General features: G+C 37.9%; 3 protein-coding genes across 5 annotated transcripts; 2 read left to right on the top strand and 1 right to left on the bottom strand.

Annotated features, from left to right (window-relative positions):
* Positions 1 to 207: 207 nt before the first annotated feature.
* On the top strand, positions 208 to 22,469 carry LOC121804495 (8-hydroxyquercetin 8-O-methyltransferase-like). Of its 2 annotated transcripts, XM_042204059.1 has the most exons (3): positions 208 to 354; positions 21,094 to 21,836; positions 21,931 to 22,469. In XM_042204059.1, the coding sequence occupies exons 1-3, from the start codon at positions 285 to 287 to the stop codon at positions 22,183 to 22,185; spliced, it is 1,068 nt and encodes a 355-aa protein (XP_042059993.1). In that variant the 5' UTR covers positions 208 to 284; the 3' UTR covers positions 22,186 to 22,469. The 2 variants fall into 2 exon arrangements, with proteins under 2 accessions (XP_042059993.1, XP_042059992.1); XM_042204058.1 differs by lacking the exons at positions 21,094 to 21,836; positions 21,931 to 22,469 and adding an exon at positions 1,173 to 1,585 and having other exon boundaries at positions 210 to 1,085.
* LOC121804499 lies at positions 3,346 to 4,572 on the top strand. The gene is made up of 2 exons (XM_042204063.1): positions 3,346 to 3,493; positions 3,582 to 4,572. Exons 1-2 carry the CDS (start codon positions 3,404 to 3,406, stop codon positions 4,212 to 4,214), a joined length of 723 nt encoding a protein of 240 aa, XP_042059997.1. The 5' UTR covers positions 3,346 to 3,403; the 3' UTR covers positions 4,215 to 4,572.
* LOC121804494 (serine-rich adhesin for platelets-like) lies at positions 16,462 to 18,865 on the bottom strand. Of its 2 annotated transcripts, none has more exons than XM_042204057.1 (7): positions 18,183 to 18,865; positions 17,950 to 18,087; positions 17,625 to 17,741; positions 17,251 to 17,364; positions 17,101 to 17,181; positions 16,821 to 16,979; positions 16,462 to 16,711 (listed from the first exon to the last, which is right to left on the bottom strand). In XM_042204057.1, exons 1-7 carry the CDS (start codon positions 18,732 to 18,734, stop codon positions 16,610 to 16,612), a joined length of 1,263 nt encoding a protein of 420 aa, XP_042059991.1. In that variant the 5' UTR covers positions 18,735 to 18,865; the 3' UTR covers positions 16,462 to 16,609. The 2 variants fall into 2 exon arrangements, with proteins under 2 accessions (XP_042059991.1, XP_042059990.1); XM_042204056.1 differs by having other exon boundaries at positions 17,251 to 17,367; positions 18,183 to 18,861.
* Positions 22,470 to 22,744: the final 275 nt, after the last annotated feature.

Here is a 22,744-nt window from a genome sequence, read left to right as displayed (position 1 = left end):
TAAAGTAGGAGAGAAGAAAAAGTAGGGACAATAAAGTAAGAGAGAGGAAAAAATAAGTGGGAAAATATATGCTCAATTTAACTAAAAGGGGAAATGACTCCACCACTTTAGAACACCTAATTCTATGGGACGGAGGGAGGTAGTAGTATAACTATTAGCTAGTGTTTAATTTTGAAAATTCTAAATGGCAGCCAAACCCTAAAACAAGCTACGAATAGTATATAGCGACGTTATCTTTTTATACTCACTAATTCTCATGGAGGACTTACCTTAGTTAACTATAAATGGACAATACAAATGAAAAAATAAAAAAAATTGAATTAAATCAAGCAAGAATGGCATCCTCCTCCGAAGATCTTCTTGATGCTCAAGCTCATGTTTGGAACCACATTTTGAGCTACATAAACTCCATGGCTCTAAGATATGCGGTTGAGCTACGCATACCCGACGCCATCCACAAACACGGCAAACCTATCACACTTTCTCAACTGGCCGATGCCCTCTGCATCAACAAGGAAAAGTCCCATGGCCTCTATCGCCTCATGCGAATTCTAATCCACTCCAAGTTCTTCGACAAGGTCACCATCTCCGACCAAGAAGCATATTCTCTCACCAGAGCTTCACGTCTCTTGATAAGAGATGATCCACTGAGCCTTGCGCCTTTTGCACTTTTCCTCTCCGACCCGATCTTCATTGACCCGTTCCATCATATGACTGAATGGTTTCGAGACGAATGTCCAACTGCGTTCTTTACCAAAAATCGGATGGATCCATGGGAGTTTGCGGCCAAAGATGAGAATTGGAATCAAGAGTTTAATGAGGCAATGGCAGTTGATGCACGTTTCGTGGGAAGCATACTTGTTAAAGAATGCAAGAATATTTTTGAGGGGTTGAAGACGATGGTGGATGTCGCAGGCGGAACTGGGGAGGTGTCTAAGGCGTTGGCCGGGGCATTTTCCTGGTTAACATGTGTCGTGCTCGACCTACCACATGTGGTTGGTGGCATGGAAGGCTCTGAGAATGTGAAGTTTGTTGGTGGTGACATGTTTGAGTTCATTCCTCCTGCTGACGCGGTTTTCCTCAAGGTATCAGCTTTCCACCTTATTCAATATTATTAATAGACACACTGGTCTTTTTGTATAAGTTGGTTCAAATTCCTTAATCATTGACAGTGCATATTGCACGACTGGGGTGACGAAGATTGCATCAAAATACTGAGAAAATGCAATGAAGCAATAGTTGACAGCAAAATAAATGGTAAAAAGGTGATTATTGTGGACATGGTTGTGGATGAGGAGAAGCAAGCTCATGAGGCAACTGAAACTCACCTGTTCATGGATATGCTAATGATGGCTAATCATCCAGGAAAAGAAAGAACTAAGAAAGAATGGGCAAAGCTCTTTACTGCTGCTGGCTTCAAAAATTATAAAATCACTCCTACTTTAGGAGTGAGGTCTATAATTGAGGTGTTTATGTGATGATAGGAATCTATAGGATTTCATCCTAAAACCAAGTCAGAAAAGGGTCATTTATACAGTGCTCTTAATTCTCTCTTTATACCGATTTGAAATACTCTCTCCGTCCACCATTTAAAGAGCTATTTTAACTCGGCACGGGTTTTAAGAAATTGTTTGACTTTGTAAAAAAAATTAAAGGAAGAAAGTGAGTGGAACGTGGGACCCATTTAAATTATTAATTTTATATTGGATTGTGAGTGTAAAAAGTTGGTGGGATGTGAGATCCGCATACTAAAATTGGAAAAAAAGTAAATGGTTCTATAAATCTTGGACAAACTAAAATGGAAAAATTGTTCTTTAAACTGTGGACGGAGGGAGTATTATTTTACTCTGTATTTTATTTATGTTGCAACACCCACCCTCTCTCAATCCATCCAAGGAAAACCTTGAAGGGATTGGACGGGAAAGAAAATAAAGTACTCCGTCCGTCCCATTTAAGATGATCACCTTTCCTTTTTTGTTTGTCCCAATCAAGATGACCACTTTTCAATTTTGGAAATAACCTCGTCTCTCATCTCTCCTCTCTTTTTATTAAAATTTTCAACTACCTTTTACCTTTCTACTTTATTCTACCTAACAACACTTCCTAAAATCTCGTGTCACTCAAGAATGTGGTCATCTTGAATTGGCCGGAGGGAGTAGAAAAATTATGATATTTCCTGTTTAGGAAATGTGTCAATTAAAATGGGACAAACATAAAATGAAATTATGTCACTTAGAGCGGGACAAATGGAGTAATATAATGTAGTTTCATCACTCGACGTCGACGACGCCAAAAATGCCGAAAATGTCAATTGTGTGGAACTTGTCATTCCACTTCACAAATCACAATCACTGTGCGAATTATTTCACCTTATTCGACACAATTGACATTTTAGACACATTTAGGGTTCGTTTGATTAGATGAGTAGCAAATACAAATTTTTGAAGGGTTGTGTTGCTAACTTAATGTTTGTGGTAGTGCATATTATGCATAATGGAGTTTGGTTCGTTGAGTTGTGTTGGAACATGTGGGCAACATCAGTGTTTGGTTGGATTAGTTGGAAGCATGTTTTATTGGTTTGCATGACATATTTATCCCTAACACATTACATTAATTTCCAATTTGCCCTTTATCAAAAGTAGCATTTATAATTTGGATCTACCCCAAATTTTTCACTACCGCCTTCTCTAATATCTTCTTAGCAGTCCCGCCAAAAGGAGACGCCCAACACCTCTTGGCCGACAAATAATTACCGTCGAGCACAAGCCGACGTCTTTGACTGGGCACAGGACCAAGGTAAATTTACTTACTAATTCTCGTTGCATTTTTGTATTGCTTAATCAGTCATCGTCGGCTCCGGCGTATGTTCATAAATCATCACGCCTTCCAAAGTCATTTATGATTCATTGTCGACTACTGATTACCTTGTGCTCCCTCTGCTATTACTTCAATTTTGTCACATTATTTTAGTTTTTTGTTGGAGATTTTGTAGTCTTAGATCAAATATTCTTGTGTGAATGATGTCTGACTCTCACATACTGCCGGAATAAAAAAGCCACAACCCAAATGGTTAGTTTATGCACTGCAATTAACATGAACTTTAAGGATTAGTAATTGATGAACCTTTTATTGTTGTGAAGGTGGTGTTATTCGTGGTAAATCTGGTGGACTGAAGCCAGACAGGTCTAGGCGCTCATGGTCTCCTCGTGAGGAGGAAGTCCTCATACTAGCATTGAAGGACCTTGTGACTAACCGTTGGAAGGCCGATAATGGGTTCCGAGCAGGATTCCTCACTCGCGTTGAAGAATTTGTCCGTCGAGAAATCCCTACAACAACTGTGAGAGCCCAACCTCATATTTTCTCCAAGATCAACACTTGGAAGAAATTCTACAATTCATTGAATATGATGCTTGACCGTAGCGGTGTTGGGTTCAACTCAGACGGCGACTGGAAGATAGAATGCAACGACGACCAGTGGGCCCAAATCGTTAAGGTTTAATCGATCCCATCCCCCCAACTCTTCTACATATTGTTGACCATCACTTTCTATTTTAATTTGAAGTTGTTGTTTTACCTTGTAGGCTGACTCTAATGCACGCTACATGAGGTATAAGTCTTGGCCATTTTACAATGACTGGAAGTACATCTACGGGAAGGATCGTGCAGCCGGTTTGCTGTGCGAGGGCATGACTCAAGCTTTTGCTAAAATGGGAGCTGCCCCTTCTCCGTCTGGTGGTGTCTCTTCACCAACTGGTGGTGTTCCTTCTCCCATGCGTGAGCCTCATCCTGATGTGTACAATGTCAATCTGGAGGATTTGTACACCCAAGAGGAGATCCAAGAAAGCCTCAATCCAGATACCGGATGTGAAAGCTCTTACAAAAGCCACACTACATCGAACAAACCTAACCGTAAAAGGAAGGCAGGGTCTGCATTGGAATCAATCTTAGAGGCGATGTCAAAGATGAACGAAGACACGAACCAGCGTCTAGACACTTTAACAACCCGTATCGGGTATGAGTTTGACCTAAGTGCTAAGCGCACTGAAGTTTCAACACTGCTGCGCACCGTCCCAGGTTTGGATAGAAAGCAAAAATTCCTTGCTAGCGACATACTTGTGAAGGAGCCCGAGAGGCTTGACCTTTTTATGGGATACGACGATGATGAGAAGGCCGACTACCTCATGCATATCCTTGAGGAAAAAAATGGTAAGTGATCGCACACCAAAGGGACGACATGGTTTTGGTGGACTTCCAAAGCCTAGTAGCTCCAAGTATCCATTGATTTAAGTGGTTGTATGTAAAAGCCTTATAACTGAACCTCTCGGCAATAGCCTCGATCTCTAGCTTTTGTTATTGGATACTCATATTACTCTTTTGTTCAGGCATGTATGTCAGACTAATAGAACTATAGGCAAGGGGGTGTCTGTATTTTTTGTATGGCCGTGGGTTTGGTCCTCCACCCTCCGTCCTAAGGACGTGTTCACTACTTAGAGATAGATAGTTTATACTTCATTTATGTTCATATTTGGGTGTTCACTAGTCTTGATATAAATGAGGATGGCCCTGCATTTTATTAAGGCCCGCACTGTTCACTCCGTAAATAAGGCAATAGCATTTATTGACAAAATGGTGCTAATTGAAATGTCATCGAAAACCGCATCAGGAATTGGATGGCAAAAGTCGAATGGGGTGGCCTGCACATCGGGAGATGTTTAGGAATCGAGGAACAGGTTGCCATGTTTTAGCTGCTTTTGTGGTAATGTATGACTATGATCTGAATTAGTACATTTGGATGGCTAAGTCCATTGATATTTTGGCGAAATGTATGAAACTTAATTGTATGTAATGTATGACTTGTTAAATCATTTTTAATCGAAGTTTAGGATGAAAAAAGCTATTTATCCGCTTAGATTATCATTTTATAAGGTAAAAGTATCATTTTATTAAACAAAAATGTCATTTTATACACCAAAAATACATATCATTCTATCGGCTGAAAGTATCATTCTATAGGCTGAAAGTATCATTCTATCGGGCAAAAGTATCATTTTATCAGTTTTATGTCATTTTGTCACGTTAAAGTATCATTTTTCTGCTTATATGCAATTTCTCCAGCTAAACTATCATTTTTATAAGCTAACTGTCATTTTATCCGCTTAGATTATCATTTTACAAGGTAAAAGTATCATTTTATTAAACAAAAATGTCATTTTATACACCAAAAATACATATCATTCTATCGGCTGAAAGTATCATTCTATCGGCTGAAAGTATCATTCTATAGGCTGAAAGTATCATTCTATCGGGCAAAAGTATCATTTTATCAGTTTTATGTCATTTTGTCACGTTAAAGTATCATTTTTCAGCTTATATGCAATTTCTTTCAGCTTATAATATTTTGTGTTAGTTGTAGTTTTAGTTTATTTTATTATTTGATTTGATTAGCCGTGAGTTTAGATATGGTATTACTTATTTTGCATTATATATATTATTATTTATTATGTAGATTACTTATTTTAGAGTAGTAAATCTATTCAATAGCTTTACAATTTATGCTTACATGTACGATCCACTCATCAATATGTCCAGAAAATATATAATGATTCCTTCATCCATTCCCTAAAAAAATTTCAAAGTTTGTATTAACATTCATCTAACAAAGTAACTAACTCTATGAAACATCAAGCTTCTTGAATTTAATTTTTGCCTTACATCTTATACACATCATCAACTATAATTTTAACTATAATTTTCCATTATTGCACTGTAAGTAGATCTGTTGTGGTAGTATATCTTATTTGCATAACACTTCCAACTATATATAATTGTATTTTAGTGATCAAAATAAAAATAACATAGGCAAGAAAATGATGGACATGGTTCATCAAAGTCATTTATAAAATAATGAAATGAAAGCTCGTAATCAGCGATTACCAAGTACTAATGGTTTGAAGATAAAACAAATTGCACAACCTTGCAGAGTACTAAACTACTAGCTAAGCTACGCATTATTCCACATAAACTCGGCTATCTCTGTCCTGGTCTGGTTCCACGCTGGAGTAGATTCAACTGCATCTACATACTCCACGGCATCTCCTTCCGCCCCTGCTGAAATGTCCCCATTTATATCTTCAAGGTCTTCAAGGTTCACATTTGCATCACTAAGTTCCAACTCAACTGGATCAACTTGCATTTGGCTCCGAATGAAATTGTGCAGAATGAAGCATGCCATTATGAGACGCGTTTGTGTTGTGATCGGGTAGAAGCTGGCACTGCGTAATATCCCCCACCTCATCTTCAATACTGCAAAAGCACGTTCGATGATATTCCGCGCCATGGTGTGCCTCATGTTAAACATTTCTGTAGGGTTTTGGGGCTTATGCGCAGAAGGTCCCCACTCCTTCAAGTGATACCGCACCCCTTTGAATGGTGTGAGGAATCCTTCGCTGTTTGCATATCCATTATCACACAAGTAATAACAGCCTGCGCGTGAAAAAATGAGAGATATCAGTTACTAACAATTGTCCATTACCGCATAAAGATCGCAGAGTGCAGCATAGATGTCGTACCTTTAGGGACTCGTAGTTTGTCAACTTCCCGTGTGACAGCATCGCGTAGAACACAAGAGTCACCTGCTGATCCCTCCCAACCAGTTAGGACGTAGACAAATCGCATAAAACGATCACAGACGGCCAAAGTATTAGTAGCGATGTGGCCCTTTCGTGTTCTATACCGTGGTGCATCACCAACACTAACACGGACATCGATATATATTCCATCCAATGCCCCTAGACAACCCTAATAAAATACGAACAACCAAGTCAATCTAAATTTAGTTATGAAATGCATTTCTGGAAAATAAATTCAGTGACGTTTTGATGAAAATACCTTGAACCATTTCCACCGGGGGTCGTCGCAATCGTCGTCCACGGGCGTGGGTTTAGCCATGAATACCTCATGAAGACCAATCACCCCTCTTAACACCTCATGAATATATCGAGAAACAGTCTGTCCGGATCGCAAATACTCAAACCCTATTATCCGATTCTTTTTGTGATGAGCGAGGATGCTTAAGAGCATAGACACTTGCTCCTCAACGCTTACAAATTTTCGATCTTTCAAACCCATGCGCTCACGTAGTAGTAGACACAGCCGTCCAAAGCAGTTACGGTCCATCCGGAGATTGTTCACACAGTCCGTGTCAGTTAAACGTATTAGCCTATCCATACGCCGAATTTGCTCCAGTATCTTCCACAACAAGTCAGTAACCATGGTTGTATCATCTTCGTCATCACTACTCCTCCGCCGACTAAAATACTCAGCCAAACTGAGCAGAAGAAAAGATTGTTGGCGCTGCCGACGGACCAAATCTTCAACTACAACCAATACATTTTCAATCTCCTTTCGTTTTTTATTTTCCCTGTCCATGCCTGTACACAACTACAACACAGAGCAACCAACAACACTTAAGCATAACTACTTGCATTCATTTGTAATTGTTAGCTTATGCCTTTTATCTACTGGGAGATTCTCATCAAAATTCGAAGTCCTAAAAAATGAAATTTACCACATATTATACACTGCGACTAATCAAACCGCTTTAATGAACATACATTATGCAAACATACTGAGTTATCAACCTTCAAAATATCTTCCTACTAGTCAAATTTTCCCATTCAACCAAGATACAAACCAGATCGGAAAAAATTGCTAATGAAAACGGAAAAATTATTCATTTTATGTACAAATCACAAATAGACATAAAAAACGGGAATAACATAATAGAATTTAGTAACAATCCTAATTACAATTGAACTGTAGAACCTGCACCAAATAAAACACCATATAATTCAAATCTAATCTCATTTGTATGTCTAATCAAATTGGGGGTCATTCATAGATGCTGCAGACAACAACCATCTACCCACGACGGAGAGCGTCGAGCTCGAATGTCTACGCAACAAAAAAAATGGTTGGATTTACTGACCTGTATGGAGTTTTCTTTGCAGCTATGGCGTATTTGCTGCGTTTTTGCAGTGGCCTTCGAGCAACAATGAGGATGGAGAGAGAGGGTAAAAGAGGAAGAAGATGGGGAGTCTTTTTCAAACAATGAAACTCTGTCTCACTAAACCTTCGTTTTTGGGGGTTAGAGTTACCAATTGAATATGGGTAGCTAACATTAATTTCAAACGGGCCGTGTTTTTTCAAACGGGCTTGATAAAAAACAACAAATGCAAACAAACGATGGTTAGAAAGGTCCACGTCAGCATTTTCCATCCTTTTCCTACTCTACTCATCTAATCAAACGAGCCCTTAGTGTCAACTGATGGAAACTGTGTTACTACATCTGTTCCACAATAATAGTCATATTTTGTCATTTCAATCCGTTCCACAATAAAAGTCACATTTTACTTTTACCATAAATGTTAGGTAGGTCTCATATTCCATTAACTCAATTCCCTCACATTTTATTAAAAAATTAATGTAAAAATTGAGTCTCATATTCCACTAACTTTTCCAACACACCAAATGTGGTGGGACAACTGCCGCGTTAGTTGACAACTGTCGGGACGTAAACAATATTTTCTCCATCAGTTGACACATTTAGCGTCAATTGATGGAAACTGTGTTACTACCTCTGTTCCGCAATAAGAGTCATATTTTGCCATTTTGGTCCGTTTCAAAATAAAAGTTATATTTTATTTTTACCATAAATGGTAAGTAAGTCTAATATTCCATTAACTCAATTCACTCACATTTTATTAAAAAATTAAAATAAAAAGTGAGTCTCATATTCCACTGATTTTTCGAAGACACCAAATATGGTAGGACAACTGCAGGGACGTAAACAATATTTTCTCCATCCAATATCTATAAAAAAGTATTATATTTTGTTCAATCTTTTCAACATCACACCCACCTACTAGCCAACACTAATTGTAATTTAATATGGTGGGACACTTTATTTACTAAACGTATATCAAACTCAAAAAGTGATACACTAAACGTGATACACTTTTAATGAACCTAAAGAATATATCTTAGTACGACTAGTTAATTAGTATTACTCAATAATAAACTATTTTTAATTGAATGGGGAATTAATAAGTCTATATATCTTCCCGTACAAATTTTTATGACTCATTGGAGTCTGGAGAAATTGATACTACTCCTATTAGATAATGCACGAATGGAGCAACGTCACCCGTGTTTACTAATTAAAGAGATTTATATTTTTTGTTTTTATTCAAATTTTTGACACCTAAGCTGACTATATGTTTTTTTTTGTGAAACTTTCATAAAAATTGATATATTATTGTTTTTCGAGGGAAGAAGCAAAACAAATCGTAAATACTATGGTTTTTAACTTTTGATTCCCTAAATTGTAATCGAATGGGAGAAAATGGAATTAGGCTTTTGTAACTACTCGGCCCAATATAAATCACTAAAGTAAGGCCCATTAGTTAAATTCGGGCTGACTGGCAATGGCACATAACCATACGTTTTACATTAATTGATTTGATGAAATATTGATTATATATATATATATATATATAGAGTTGTGACCAATGTCGAACCAATTTTAAAGATCGAACTAGAGACCAAATCTGGGCCATTAGATCTAGTTTTTTTGATGAGATGTGCTGCTGTGTAAATTTTTCGGTCTTCATTACAAGCTCATTTTACTTCATTGTATATGTTTATTACTTCATTCCGTACGTAATACCTTGAAACTACAACATGTTTTTACTTTCTTCCAGTAGGTTTTGAAATGATTCAACATATGTTTCATTTGAATTCATTGACCTGAGTTTTTACTTTATTTACATTAAAAAATGTAATTTATTCAAATGCGTTTATTACTTCATTCAGAAACGTTATTACTTCATTGGATAAGGTTTTTACTTCATTCCAGTAGGACTTCAAATGCTTTTACACATACTTCATTCCAATAATTTATTACATCATTCCATGTGTTTATTACACCATATCAGCGTTGTGGCGGTGGTGATAGTTATTGTAGAGAGAAAGAACGACACGCCACGGCAAAACCGCATTTACGTACTGGAATGAAGTAATAACCATACTGGAATGAAGTAAAAACCTACTGGAATGAAGTAAAAACCTACTGGAATGAAGTTAAATCTTCGTAACATGTTAGTATGACTTATTTACCTTCGGATGAATTAAAATAGGCTCGTGATGAAGACGAAAATAATTGATAAATTTGTGTCTCTCATCCATAAAAAACTAGATCTAAAAACCCTAATTTGGTATGGTTCGGTGGTTCGGTCTTTAAGAGTGGATTATATATATATATATATATATATATATATATATAGAGTTGTGATCATATGATAACCCCTAAATCTCGTAATAACCCTATAACCAAATCTGGACCGCACATATTTCTAATCTTGTGGCTGAGATTCAAAGTTAGATTTACTTCATAAAAAAAAGGCGGAGGGGTAAATATGTCATTTCGCTCATTTAATTTCTGAATTTCGCCAAATATCACGTAAAATGATAAAATGATATATGTTAGGTTTATTGCATAGAATGATAGTTTTGCCGGATAGAATGATACTCTGAGTTGATAAAATGATACTCTTGATTGATAAAATGATACTCTGAATTTCGCCAAATATCACGTAAAATGATAAAATGACAGGTTTATTGCATAGAATGATAGTTTTGCCGGATAGAATGATACCCTGAGTTGATAAAATGATACTTTTGACTGACTGATAAAATGATAAAATGATATATATTAGGTTTATTGCATACAATGATAGTTTTTCCGGATAGAATGATACCCTGAGTTGATAAAATGACACTTTTAGCTTATAAATGTTAGGTTTACTGCATAAAATGATAGTTTTGCCGGATAGAATGATACTTTCAGCCGATAGAATGATAGTTTTGGCGGGTAGAATGAACTTTCAGCCGATAGAATGATAGGTATTTTTGGTATAAAATGACCTTTTTGTTTAATAAAATGATCCTTTTACCTGATAAAATGATAATCTAAGTGGATAAAATGACAGAAACCTTATAAAAATGATACTCTGAGTTGATAAAATGATACGTTTACTGCTTTGTAGGTTTGTATATTATGTATTGTGCCGATTATGTTAGGTTTATTGCATAGAATGATAGTTTTGCCGGATAGAATGATACTCTGAGTTGATAAAATGATACTTTTGACTGACTGATAAAATGATAGGTTTATTGCATAGAATGATAGTTTTGCCGGATAGAATGATATTCTGAGTTGATAAAATGATACTTTTGACTGACTGATAAAATGATATATAGTTAGCATTCAACTCGATCACAAAGATCCCCACTCAATCTCTCACTCGGATTGAACAATCGTATCTGCCGCTCTTATCTCATGTCTCGAATTTTCTCTTGTGTATCTGAATGATTCTGTTATTCCCGCATGAGCCAAATGAAGCCTCTTATACCCAGCTCCTAACCGAATCTTGAGTGAGTAAGATCACATGCACGCGTCCTTCTCATACACTCGCATGCACCCTCGGTTCAACCATTTTACTCATGCATGCATTGTATCTTGAATTATTGATTTATGAGACGCACAATCCTAACAAATCTCCACCTTGTCTCCTATATCAATAACATGATGTCCTTGTTCTCCTTCCCTCTGAACTTCATCTTTTCAGAACTCTCACCAACTCCAAGCAATGGTAAAACTTGGATGTTGGCACCACCTTGGTTAAAGCGTCGGCTGGATTGTGCTCTGTTGCGATCTTCCTCACCTCTACCTTTCCTTTCCTCACTTTATCTCGAATGAAATGTAACCGCACATCTATGTGGTTACTCCTCTCATGAAATGTCTGGTGTTTCGATAGACAAATCGCACTACTACTATCATAATTCACAGCAACCTTCTCCTGCTTCAATCCCAAATAATCCAGGATTCCTTTCACCCAAAAGCTCTCCTTTACTGCCTCTGTGAGAGCAATATACTCTGCCTCGGTAGAATACAAGGCCACCACAGACTGTAGACCAGACTTCCAGGATATAGCTGAGCCAAATAGTGTGAAAACATACCCGGTTTGTGATTTTCTGTTATCTCTGTTGGATGCAAAATCCGAATCACAAAATCCCTCCAGACTTTCCTTGAGCGAATCATCACTGCCCTTATACATTATACCATAGTCTGAAGTTCCTCCCAGATACCTCAACATCCATTTCAAAGCTTGCCAATGCACCTTCCCCGGGTTGCTCATGTATCTGCTAGTTACACTGACTGCATGGGCCAAATCCGGCCTAGTGCAGATCATTAAGCACATCACACTTCCAATGATGTTGGCATATGGAATATTCTTCATCTGAGCTTCCTCTTCCTTGCTTTTAGGACACTGATCAGCAGTGAGCAAGAACTGCTGTCCAATTGGTGTTGACACAGTTCTTGACTCCTCCATTTGGAATCTTTTGAGTAGCTTTTCCACATAATGATTCTGATTAAGCCATAGTATTCTTCTTCTCCTGTCCCTTATGATGTCTATGCCCAATATCCTCTTGGCTTCACCCAAGTCTTTCATTTCAAACCGGCTGCTCAGATCATTCTTCACCTTTAGGATTTCATTCATATCAGATCCTGTCACGAGCATATCATCAACATACAATAAGAGAAAAGCTACTGGCTTCCCATCCTTCTTCTTTATGTATACACAACTATCATATTGTGAGCTCTCAAATCCTATCCTCTTCATATGCTGATCGAATTGAATATTCCATTGCCTACTGGACTGCTTCAACCCGTAGATACTTCTCTTCAATAAACACACTTTGTTCTCATCTCCATTCCTCACAAACCCCTCCGGTTGCTCCATGTATATGCTCTCTTCCAACTCACCATAAAGGAATGCTGTTTTTACATCCATTTGATGTAATTCCCAATCATTTTGAGCAACCAAGGCCATAAGTATTCTGATGGAACTGTGCTTAACTACCGGAGAAAAGATCTCATTAAAATCAATGCATTCTCTTCGATTGTATCCCTTAGCCACTAGCCTGGCTTTGTACCTGATCCTATTTCCTTCGGATGCCTCTATTTTCTTCTTAAAAATCCACTTGCATCCAATCAACTTCTGCAATTTCTTTCTTGTAACTAGAATCCAAGTCTTATTCTTCAATAGGGAATCAATCTCATCCTGCATAGCTCTGATCCACTTGTCCTTGTCTCGGCCTTTTATGGCTTCAACATAATTCACAGGTTCTGCTGCCTCCACCTCATCTGCTACACAGAGTGCATAATATGCCAAACTTGCATTGCTGTATCTGGCAGGCTTCCTGATGACTTCTCTTCTCTTTCTATCTCTAGCCAGCTGGTAATTTGTGAGGTTATCAGAATCCTCAACACCTTGATCAGTAGTCTCTACCTCAGCACTAAACTGGTGTGTTTCCAGATCAGATTCTGATGAACTCTCATCTTCATTATTCTGATCAGTATCAGGTTTGCCTTGAAGCTCCACCTCCACTTGATCATTCATTCTATCTGTAATCACAGCCTTCTCAAGATCTTTATATGGCATTTCTTGCTCTCTAAATATCACATCCCTGCTTATGATTACTTTCTGATTACCTGGCTCCATAGACCAAAGTCTATACCCTTTAACTCCCTTTTGGTATCCAATCAAGACACACCTCAATGCTCTAGGCTGCAGCTTGCCTTGTTTGATATGTGAGAATGCTCTACACCCAAAAGGCTTGAGTTTATTATGATCTTCATTCTTCCCATACCATCTAAAATCTGGAGTCTGGTATTCAATTGACGCTACTGGGCATTTGTTCATCAACACAGCAGCTGTAGTAGCTGCTTCACCCCAGAACTTGGAGGGCATACTAGAGGAGATGAGCATGCATCTCACCCTTTCAAGAATTGTTCTATTTGCCCTCTCAGCAACTCCATTCTGTTGAGGATTGTTGGGCACGGTTCTGTGTCTCTTTATTCCTCTGAGTTTGCAGAAATAATCAAATTCGTGGGATAGAAATTCCAATCCATTGTCTGTCCGAAGACACTTGAGTGCAGTAGATTTCTCCACCTCAACTTCTACACACCATTCCCTAAATTTAGAGAAGGCTCTGACTTTTCCTTCATAACAAATAACCACAGTTTTCTGGAATAGTCATCTATGATTGATAAGAAGTATCTACCTCCACCTATGGAAGCGACTTGTGATGGCCCCCATATAACACTGTGAGCGTAGTCTAAGGCAGAAGAGGATGTGTGTTTTCCAGCGGGGTACACCAATTTCTTGCTTTTTCCAAGAATGCATACTTCACAATCCCTTGAACTCATGGTGGATTCTGCCTGGATGATGCCTTCCTTGATAAGTCTGTTGACACCATCCAGAGACACATGCCCGAGTCTTAGATGCCATGATTCTGGAGTCTGGTGCTCTACTATATTAACAGCATTAGTCACAACCACTACTTCCAAGAAATATAGGCTGTGTATTCTCTTTGCCTCCATCACTATCTGAGACCCCTTCATTACCTTCATAACTCCACCAGATGAGAGAAATGAACATCCCTTCCTTTCGAGAGCTCCCAAGGATATGAGGTTCTTTTTAATTTCTGGTATGAATCTGACCTCGGATAAAATCTTCAGTGAGCCATCTTTCATCCTCAGTCTGATGTCCCCTATCCCCTTGATGGAACACTTGTGATCATTCCCCATGAAAACTGACCCTGATGCTTGCACCAATTTATCAAACCATTCAATCTTGGGACACATATGAAAGCTGCATCCACTATCCATAATCCAAGATTCAGCAATATCCACATCAGCTATGTTCAACACTTGAGCATTCTCAACCTCTTGAGCCACATCTGCTGTTCCAGCAAGAATACCTTCCTCTTCCTTCTTTCTTTTGAACGCATAGCAGTTTTTCTTGATGTGACCTGGCTTTTTACAGTGGAAGCATGATCTGGTCTCTTTGTCATCCCTTTTATCAGACTTTCCTTTCTTGGGCCACTTCTTCTTCTCATTCTTCTTATCAACTGACTTTATGCTGAGAACCTCTCCAGCTTGATCCACTGGTTTGATGATGGAGATCCTCTGAAACTCCTTTGCCTTCAAAGCTGTCATAACCTCTTCAAATGTGAGAGATGTATTTCTTCCATACAGAAGTGCATCCTTCATTTGATCAAAACTTCTTGGAAGAGCGTTGAGGAACATGATTGCTTTATCCTCATCCTTTATTTCCCCATCCACACATTCAAGATCATCCACTGCCTTTACAAAATCGTCCAATTGCTCCATGATGCCCTTCCCTTCAATGAATTTGATGGAATTCAGTCTTTGCTTTAAGAACAATCGATTGGCAAGTGACTTTGTCATGTAGATTGATTCGAGCTTATTCCAAACTGCCTTAGGAGTCTTCTCCTTGCACACTTCCCGCAACACCCGATCTCCAAGACTGAGCATCAGAGTACTATGAGCTCTGTCCATCAAGTCGATCTTCTTGACCACCTCTTTGTCTTCAAGATCAGTGGTTTTGTCTGGTAACTCGAAACTGGTAGCTTCCCAGAGACCCTGCTGCACGAGCATGGCCTTCATTCTCACCTTCCATAATCCGAAATCATTCTTACTCGTAAACTTCTCAAAATCGAACCGGTTTCCAGCCATCGCAAACTTCACGCCTTTCTTCAATCAAACTTCCCACAGACGGCGCCAATTTGTAATTCTAGCTCCGATTGTAAACGTGAACGAAGAAAACAATAACAAACACGACAACAATATACGTGGTTCGGCCAAAATCAGCCTACGTCCACGGGAGAACTCAAGCGATTGTATTGATTATGGATTCGAGAGATACAAGCTTCACAAACTACAAGAATCAATCCACAAGAACTAACCTCTTCTCTAATGGATCATACAAGAAACACAACTTTTAATCCGCACCCAAGAAGACCACGAAACACCACGAAGAAGAACAGAATAGACACCACGAACTCGATCACAAAGATCCCCACTCAATCTCTCACTCGGATTGAACAATCGTATCTGCCGCTCTTATCTCATGTCTCGAATTTTCTCTTGTATATCTGAATGATTCTGTTATTCCCGCATGAGCCAAATGAAGCCTCTTATACCCAGCTCCTAACCGAATCTTGAGTGAGTAAGATCACATGCACGCGTCCTTCTCATACACTCGCATGCACCCTCGGTTCAACCCTTTTACTCATGCATGCATTGTATATTGAATTATTGATTTATGAGACGCACATTCCTAACAATACCCTTTCCATTGGAGCATGAAATTTTATGAAGAAGAGGTAAATGTGATAGTTATTTCTCTTTATCTCTCCATTTACCCTTTCCTTTGGAGATGGGTCAAACTTTGTAACGAAGATAAGAAAATTCTCGCCTTTTAAATTTAAATTCCTTGTGTCCAACCAAGTTAAAGTGTTGGGAGTATTTAATTATGAATAACATAAGCATAGTAGTACTTAAAGTCTTTAGGAATCGCAAAGTTACAATCATTCATGTGATGCTAATCGCTAACCATAAACCATGTCTTTGCTAATTTATTTGTAACTAGTGAAAATAGATACTCCGCCTTTGATATGATCACATGATCGTACAGGCAGAGACGGCGCCGGCGATGCTGCCAATGGCGACCATCGCATCCAACGCTTTTAATGCGACACTCGCTGCCTTCATCCACGTCACCTTTTTCAACAACCAACATTCATTTTAATTTATAAGTTCAATCAAATTAACAACAAAAATTTCTATATGTAATGTAGAATGAAAAATAAGTAGGGTAATTAATTATAACCTGTTGATTTGGGGGCCTCACACAAATGGTATTGGGAGTTGAAGTAGTAGATTCAATTTTATTGACTTTTACATTGGGTAACTGATTTACAAGAGGACTAGGCGACTGCGGCTGTGAAGGCGGAGGCGACTGTGTCTGCTCACGAACTACTCTATACAACTGCCAAAGAAACATAAACGATTAGGAAATTCTAGTATTTTGCTTTGGGCATTAATAATTTCAAGAGATAATTAGTTTTCTTCATTTCCAAATCTTGTGCTTCATTCAACTACATATACACCTCATCCGTCAAATGGCTAGTGATGTAATCATTCTCCGAAGTTGAAGTTGAAGTTGAAGTTGAAGTTGAAATTGAAGCAGCCTGCCAAACACCCACAAATTATAAATTTATAAATGGGCAGACCAAAAGACAGGCTTACGAAAAGCGAACCGGCTTGATTGCTGGAACGATTGCATTTCGATCATGGCTGCTCTTGATACGTGCACTAGGAGTCGAAGTCTTAGCTACACTTTTGGCCGGGGTTACAGTTACACTGGCAGCTGACTTCTGATGGAATGAAGAGAATATGTTCATTGAAATTTGAAGGATACAATTAGATCAATCAAAAGTAATTGAGTCAAACAAGAAAGAGCATAATGAAGTCTTTTATGATTCTTTATTTTCTGCAATAGCCTTTAATTTTCCGTATTAATTTTAATTTCTATCACCTACTTTTTCCATCTGCCAAACAAAAATGTATTCCATATAGTAATAATATTGAAAGACAAGTTTTCTCCATTTCAAAATCTTTTAGTACTACATACCTTGCTCTTCATGTCGCCATTCTTAGAAGTCGAAGTCGAAGTCGAAGCAGAATCACCTTTTCCCAGTAATAATGGTTGTTGAGTTTTAGCGGTTATTGATATTCCAGTATTAGCAGCCTACAATAATTATCAATTAATCTGTTATACTACAAAAATAAAGAAGAAGAAGAAGAAACTAAAATTAGGTTGACCGTTGACTAGATTCGCAGTAGTATATTGCTTTAGCCAATGGTCATTAATACTCCGTGGTCTAGTTTTCATTTTGGTCTGTCCACCAAAACTTGTCACTACTTTTCAGAATCTCATGCTTTATTAAATTTCATACCTCACTATTCGCGTGCTTCTTCTCTGAAGTGGAAGTTGAAGTCGAAACAGAATCACCTTTTCCCATTAATAATAATGGTTGTTGAGTTTCAGTAGTTGATGACAACAGAACATCAGGTGGTTCAGTATGAGCAGCCTCCTACACCCACACAAATAAAAAACAAGGTCATTTTAAAAAAATATCTAATCCCAGAAATCTGCTTTCAAAAAAAAAAAATCTAAATTTAGGTTGACCTGATTAGTAGTAGTAGTAATTGGTAAATGAGGTTTGGTGGCCTGAAGAAGGGTAAAATTGTCCAAGAAGAGTGCAGAGCGGCCGTCGTGCTTGTGGTGGTACTTGTTGTTAGTGTTGAGATGACAGGAGGTGCACACAGTGAAGGAATCTCCGAGCTGATTGAAACACTCGACGCAGGAGAAGAACGTTCCGGGAATGAAGCGATGGCAGGAGTGGCAGAAAGGGCGGCCGCTTTTGATGATGTAATAAAGCGTGATGACGTCCATGAAAGCCAGTGTGCCGCGGCCGGAGATGTCGAGCATCTCGAAGAATGAGTTGTTCTGCATCTTCTTGTAGTATCCTTGTTGTCTCATGAATGACAAGAACTCAACCAGATTGATCTCCCTGTTCCCGTCGAGATCCATGGAGTTGAAGAAGAGCTCTGCCTGCTCCTTCACTTGCGGTGTTGCTGAGTCGTAGTAGGATTTTGCGATGTCACGCACTTCCTCCACTGCTGCTGCTGCTGCTGCATCCAGTGTTTTCATTTTTTCAATCTCTTCTCTCCCACTCATAGTGCTACACACTTACTTCCTTATTAGTTGTTATATATGTTAAAGAGTTAGGTTAGTTCACCGATGAGATTGGAGTAAATGTGTATTAATATATGGGCACTACCTCCCCTTTTTCTCATTGATAGAACACAGCAACGGCCACCCATCTTATTAGTCGGTAATAAAAGCCCAACTCCTCCTATCTGTCGCTCTCTACGGCCAACCTAGGCAGACATCTTTGACCTCTCCCATTTGCATGTCAATTTTGTTCTCATAGTTTGTTTAGGATTTGAATAATCATTAGTGATGAATAACACGTGTCGAAACTCTAGTCGGCCATCAGTGAACGGACATGTTCACCGTTACACTACCGAGCCGTATGTAATACTGATGGACATCATACACAACATTTGTTTGTTTGTTTGTTTAACAAATGTGTATGTTAGCAGCAATCCAATTGTGTTCTTAGGTAGGTTTTTGTTGATTCTAGTTTTCGATTTTTTGTCATGACACTTTTAACCAAATAACAAACTAGTAAAGTTTTTTGTTACATTATTGTTTTGTTGCTTTATTGAAAATATAGATTTGTAAGGGCTTAGTTTGTAGTACTTATTTAAACACTAATTTGGATTATTGACTTATAGTGACTATTGCTAGCTTTTCCTTGGTTTTTGTTTAAGACTAACTTTTAGCTTTATTTAATTATATATATTGATAAAAGTTTATCATATAGTATGCATAAAAAATTGAATATAGTAAATAAGTAAATAAAATTACATCAGAAGATTTCGATAACAAATAGAGACAAACTGAGGAGACTCCGTTTACTTCGTCAGCTATATTTATTTTTGCATTTTTAATATATTCTATTCTACTAGCTGGACCACTAGTTGCAATATGTTTATTTAATTCAACCTTATCTATTGATCCATTGATAGATGACTTATGGTTGACTTGAAAAATGAAAGTCATCATCACTTTCTTTTTTGGAAAAGGAAAGTCTTTATTTAATTTGTTGAATCAAATTACTTAAAAATGAATTTAAATAAAGGAATAAAGAATGTTCAGCAAATATTTTCAATCCTTTGGTATTTGGCGGTGTTATCTCATACCAAATCAAAGCATGCAGAGAACAATTTTTTTATTTGTCTATTAACTGATAAATTATTTTCTTTAAAATAACCTACGTGTCAAATGGGAAGTCAAGTCATATTAAACTACTCCCACCGTCCCATTTAAGATGACCACCTTTTCTTTTTTGTTTGTCTCAATCAAGATGACCACTTTCTAATTTTGGAAATAACCTCCGCTCTCCTCGTTAAAATATTCAATTACATTTTTTCTCTCTACTTTATTTCACCTAACAACATTTCCTAAAATCTCGTGCCACTCAAGAATGTGACCATCTTGAATGGGACGGAGACAGTATAATTTTTATTGCCGCACGATATTTCTACTGAAATTTTGTTCCTGTCTCGAATCATGTGAGCATTTTTTAGTCCTAATTTGTTAGGTATTTGATGCTACTAATTGAAATAGGTTCAGAACACGGAATTAAGCCTCTAACTAGTCGGCCCAATTAACTTACTAAAAGTTAGGCCCATTAATTGTAAACGGGCAAATATCATCTTTTAAATTAATTGATTTGACTAATATTGATAAAACTTTAATTATAGATTACTGGACTTAAAATTTGAATTATTAAAATTGATAAGGTAGTTATTGTGGAATATGAATACTTGTGGATGAAAATATGTCGGAACAATTTATAAAAATATAATGTGCTTCAAAAGTATTACACCAACTTTTAATTTCGATTGTGATGAATGTACAAATTTAAGCTTCGACTTCATGCAAAAATATAACAGATCAAATTTATACAATGAATTTGAAATGAAATAGCAAAATATTTAGATCAAAATTGAAAAAAAAATGTAACTTTCCTCTTTGTCGATCCTCTTCACGCCGCCGTCAACTTAAACAAAAAGTAGATGATGAGCTTAGCATTAATTTCCAGCCGCCGCCGCCGCCGCCGTGGTTTCATATATATTACTTACTACTTAGATGTTAGATTGGCATTCATTTCCACCCAACTATTTACTCACTCTATATAGATAGATAGATCGCTCGGTAGCTGGAATAACCAACCTCAGTGTTTAATTGTTAGCTAGTACTAGTATTATACTAATTTATAAACTATATAAATGTCCATACACTAAAACAAGATATGAATATTTATAGGCTATAGCAATATAGAATCTCTTTAAACTCACTAAATCTCATCTTGGACTTGCCCATAAAAAGGGACAACACCAATGGAAAAAAAATGTATGAAATCAAGCAAGAATGGCATCACTCGATGTAGTTGATTCTTCACAAGATCTTCTTGATGCTCAAGCTCATGTTTGGAACCACATTTTGAGCTACATAAACTCCATGGCTCTAAGATATGCGGTTGAGCTACGCATACCCGACGCCATCCACAAACACGGCAAACCTATCACACTTTCTCAACTGGCCGATGCCCTCTGCATCAACAAGCAAAAATCCCATGGCCTCTATCGCCTCATGCGCATTCTAGTCCACAACAAATTTTTCGACAAGGTCAGCATCTCCGGCCAAGAGGAGAGAGAAGAAGCTTATTCTCTCACTAGGGTTTCACGTCTCTTGTTAAGAGATGATCCATCAAGCCTTGCTCCTTTCGCACTTGCCCAGACCGACCCAATCTACATTGACCCGTTCCTTCATATGAGTGAATGGTTTCGAGACGAATGTCCCTCTGCATTCTTCACCAAAAATGGGATGGATATATGGGAGTTTGCAGCCAAAGATGGGATAATGAATCAAGGGTTTAATGAGGCCATGGCTTCTGATGCACGCTTCGTGGGAAGCATACTTGTGAGAGAATGCAAGCATGTTTTTGAGGGTTTGAAGACGATGGTGGATGTCGCAGGAGGCACAGGGGAGGTGGCCAAGGCCGTGGCTGGCGCGTTTCCTGGGTTAAAATGCATCGTGCTGGACCAGCCACATGTTGTTGCTGGCATGGAAGGCTCTGAGAATGTGAAGTTTGTTGGTGGAGACATGTTCGAGTTCATTCCTCCTGCTGATGCAGTTTTCCTCAAGGTATCAACTTTCCGATCTTAAAAAATAGACTAGCCTTTTGAGATAAGTTCTGTTCAAATTCATTAATGAGAATGCAACTTTATCATCGACACAGTGGACATTGCACGACTGGGGAGACGAAAATTGCGTTAAAATACTGAGAAAATGCAAAGAAGCAATAGTTGAGAGTAAAATCAATGGTAAAAAGGTGATTATTGTGGACATTGTTGTGGATGAGGAGAAGCAACCTCAAGAGGCAACTGAAACTCATCTGTTCATGGATTTGCTTATGTTGGCTCATTGTCCAGGAAAAGAAAGATCTGAGAAGGAATGGGCTAAGCTCTTTGCTGCAGCTGGCTTCAAATTATAAAATAACTCCTACTTTAGGAGTGAGATCTATAATTGAGGTGTTTCCGTGATGATAGGAATCTATAGGATTTCAGCATAAAACCAACCGGTGTTAAGAAAAGTATCAGTTATATAGTGGTCTCAATTCTCTTCTTATACCAATTGGAGATAATTTTTTTAGTATTTTATTTATGCTGCCAACCCTCTCCCAAACCATTCAAAGGAAATTTTGAAGGGATTTGACTTTTTCTTCTAATTGGGCTCGAAAGAGAATAAAGTAGAAAATTATGTTGTTTCCGATTTAGAAAGTGGGACAAGCACAAAATGGAAATATGTCACTTAACGTATGACGAATGAAGTAATATGATGTAGCTACGCCAAAAATGTTGAAAATGTCAACTGTGTTGGAAGATTTGGAAGTCATCATTCCGCGTTTCCGCTTCACAAATCACTGTGCAGAATTTCACCTTATTCGACACAAATGATATTTTAGACACTTTCGGTGTCAACTGATGAAACTGCGTTATAATATTTCCTTGCACTGAAATTTACTGTATGTATATTTCTAAAGAACACGTTTG

The sequence above is a fragment of the Salvia splendens genome, chromosome 5 (assembly GCF_004379255.2).
Source record: "Salvia splendens isolate huo1 chromosome 5, SspV2, whole genome shotgun sequence".
Lineage (NCBI taxonomy): Eukaryota > Viridiplantae > Streptophyta > Magnoliopsida > Lamiales > Lamiaceae > Salvia > Salvia splendens.
The sequence above is the reverse complement of the archived record's forward strand: the minus strand, read 5'-3'. Positions and strand labels throughout refer to the sequence as shown.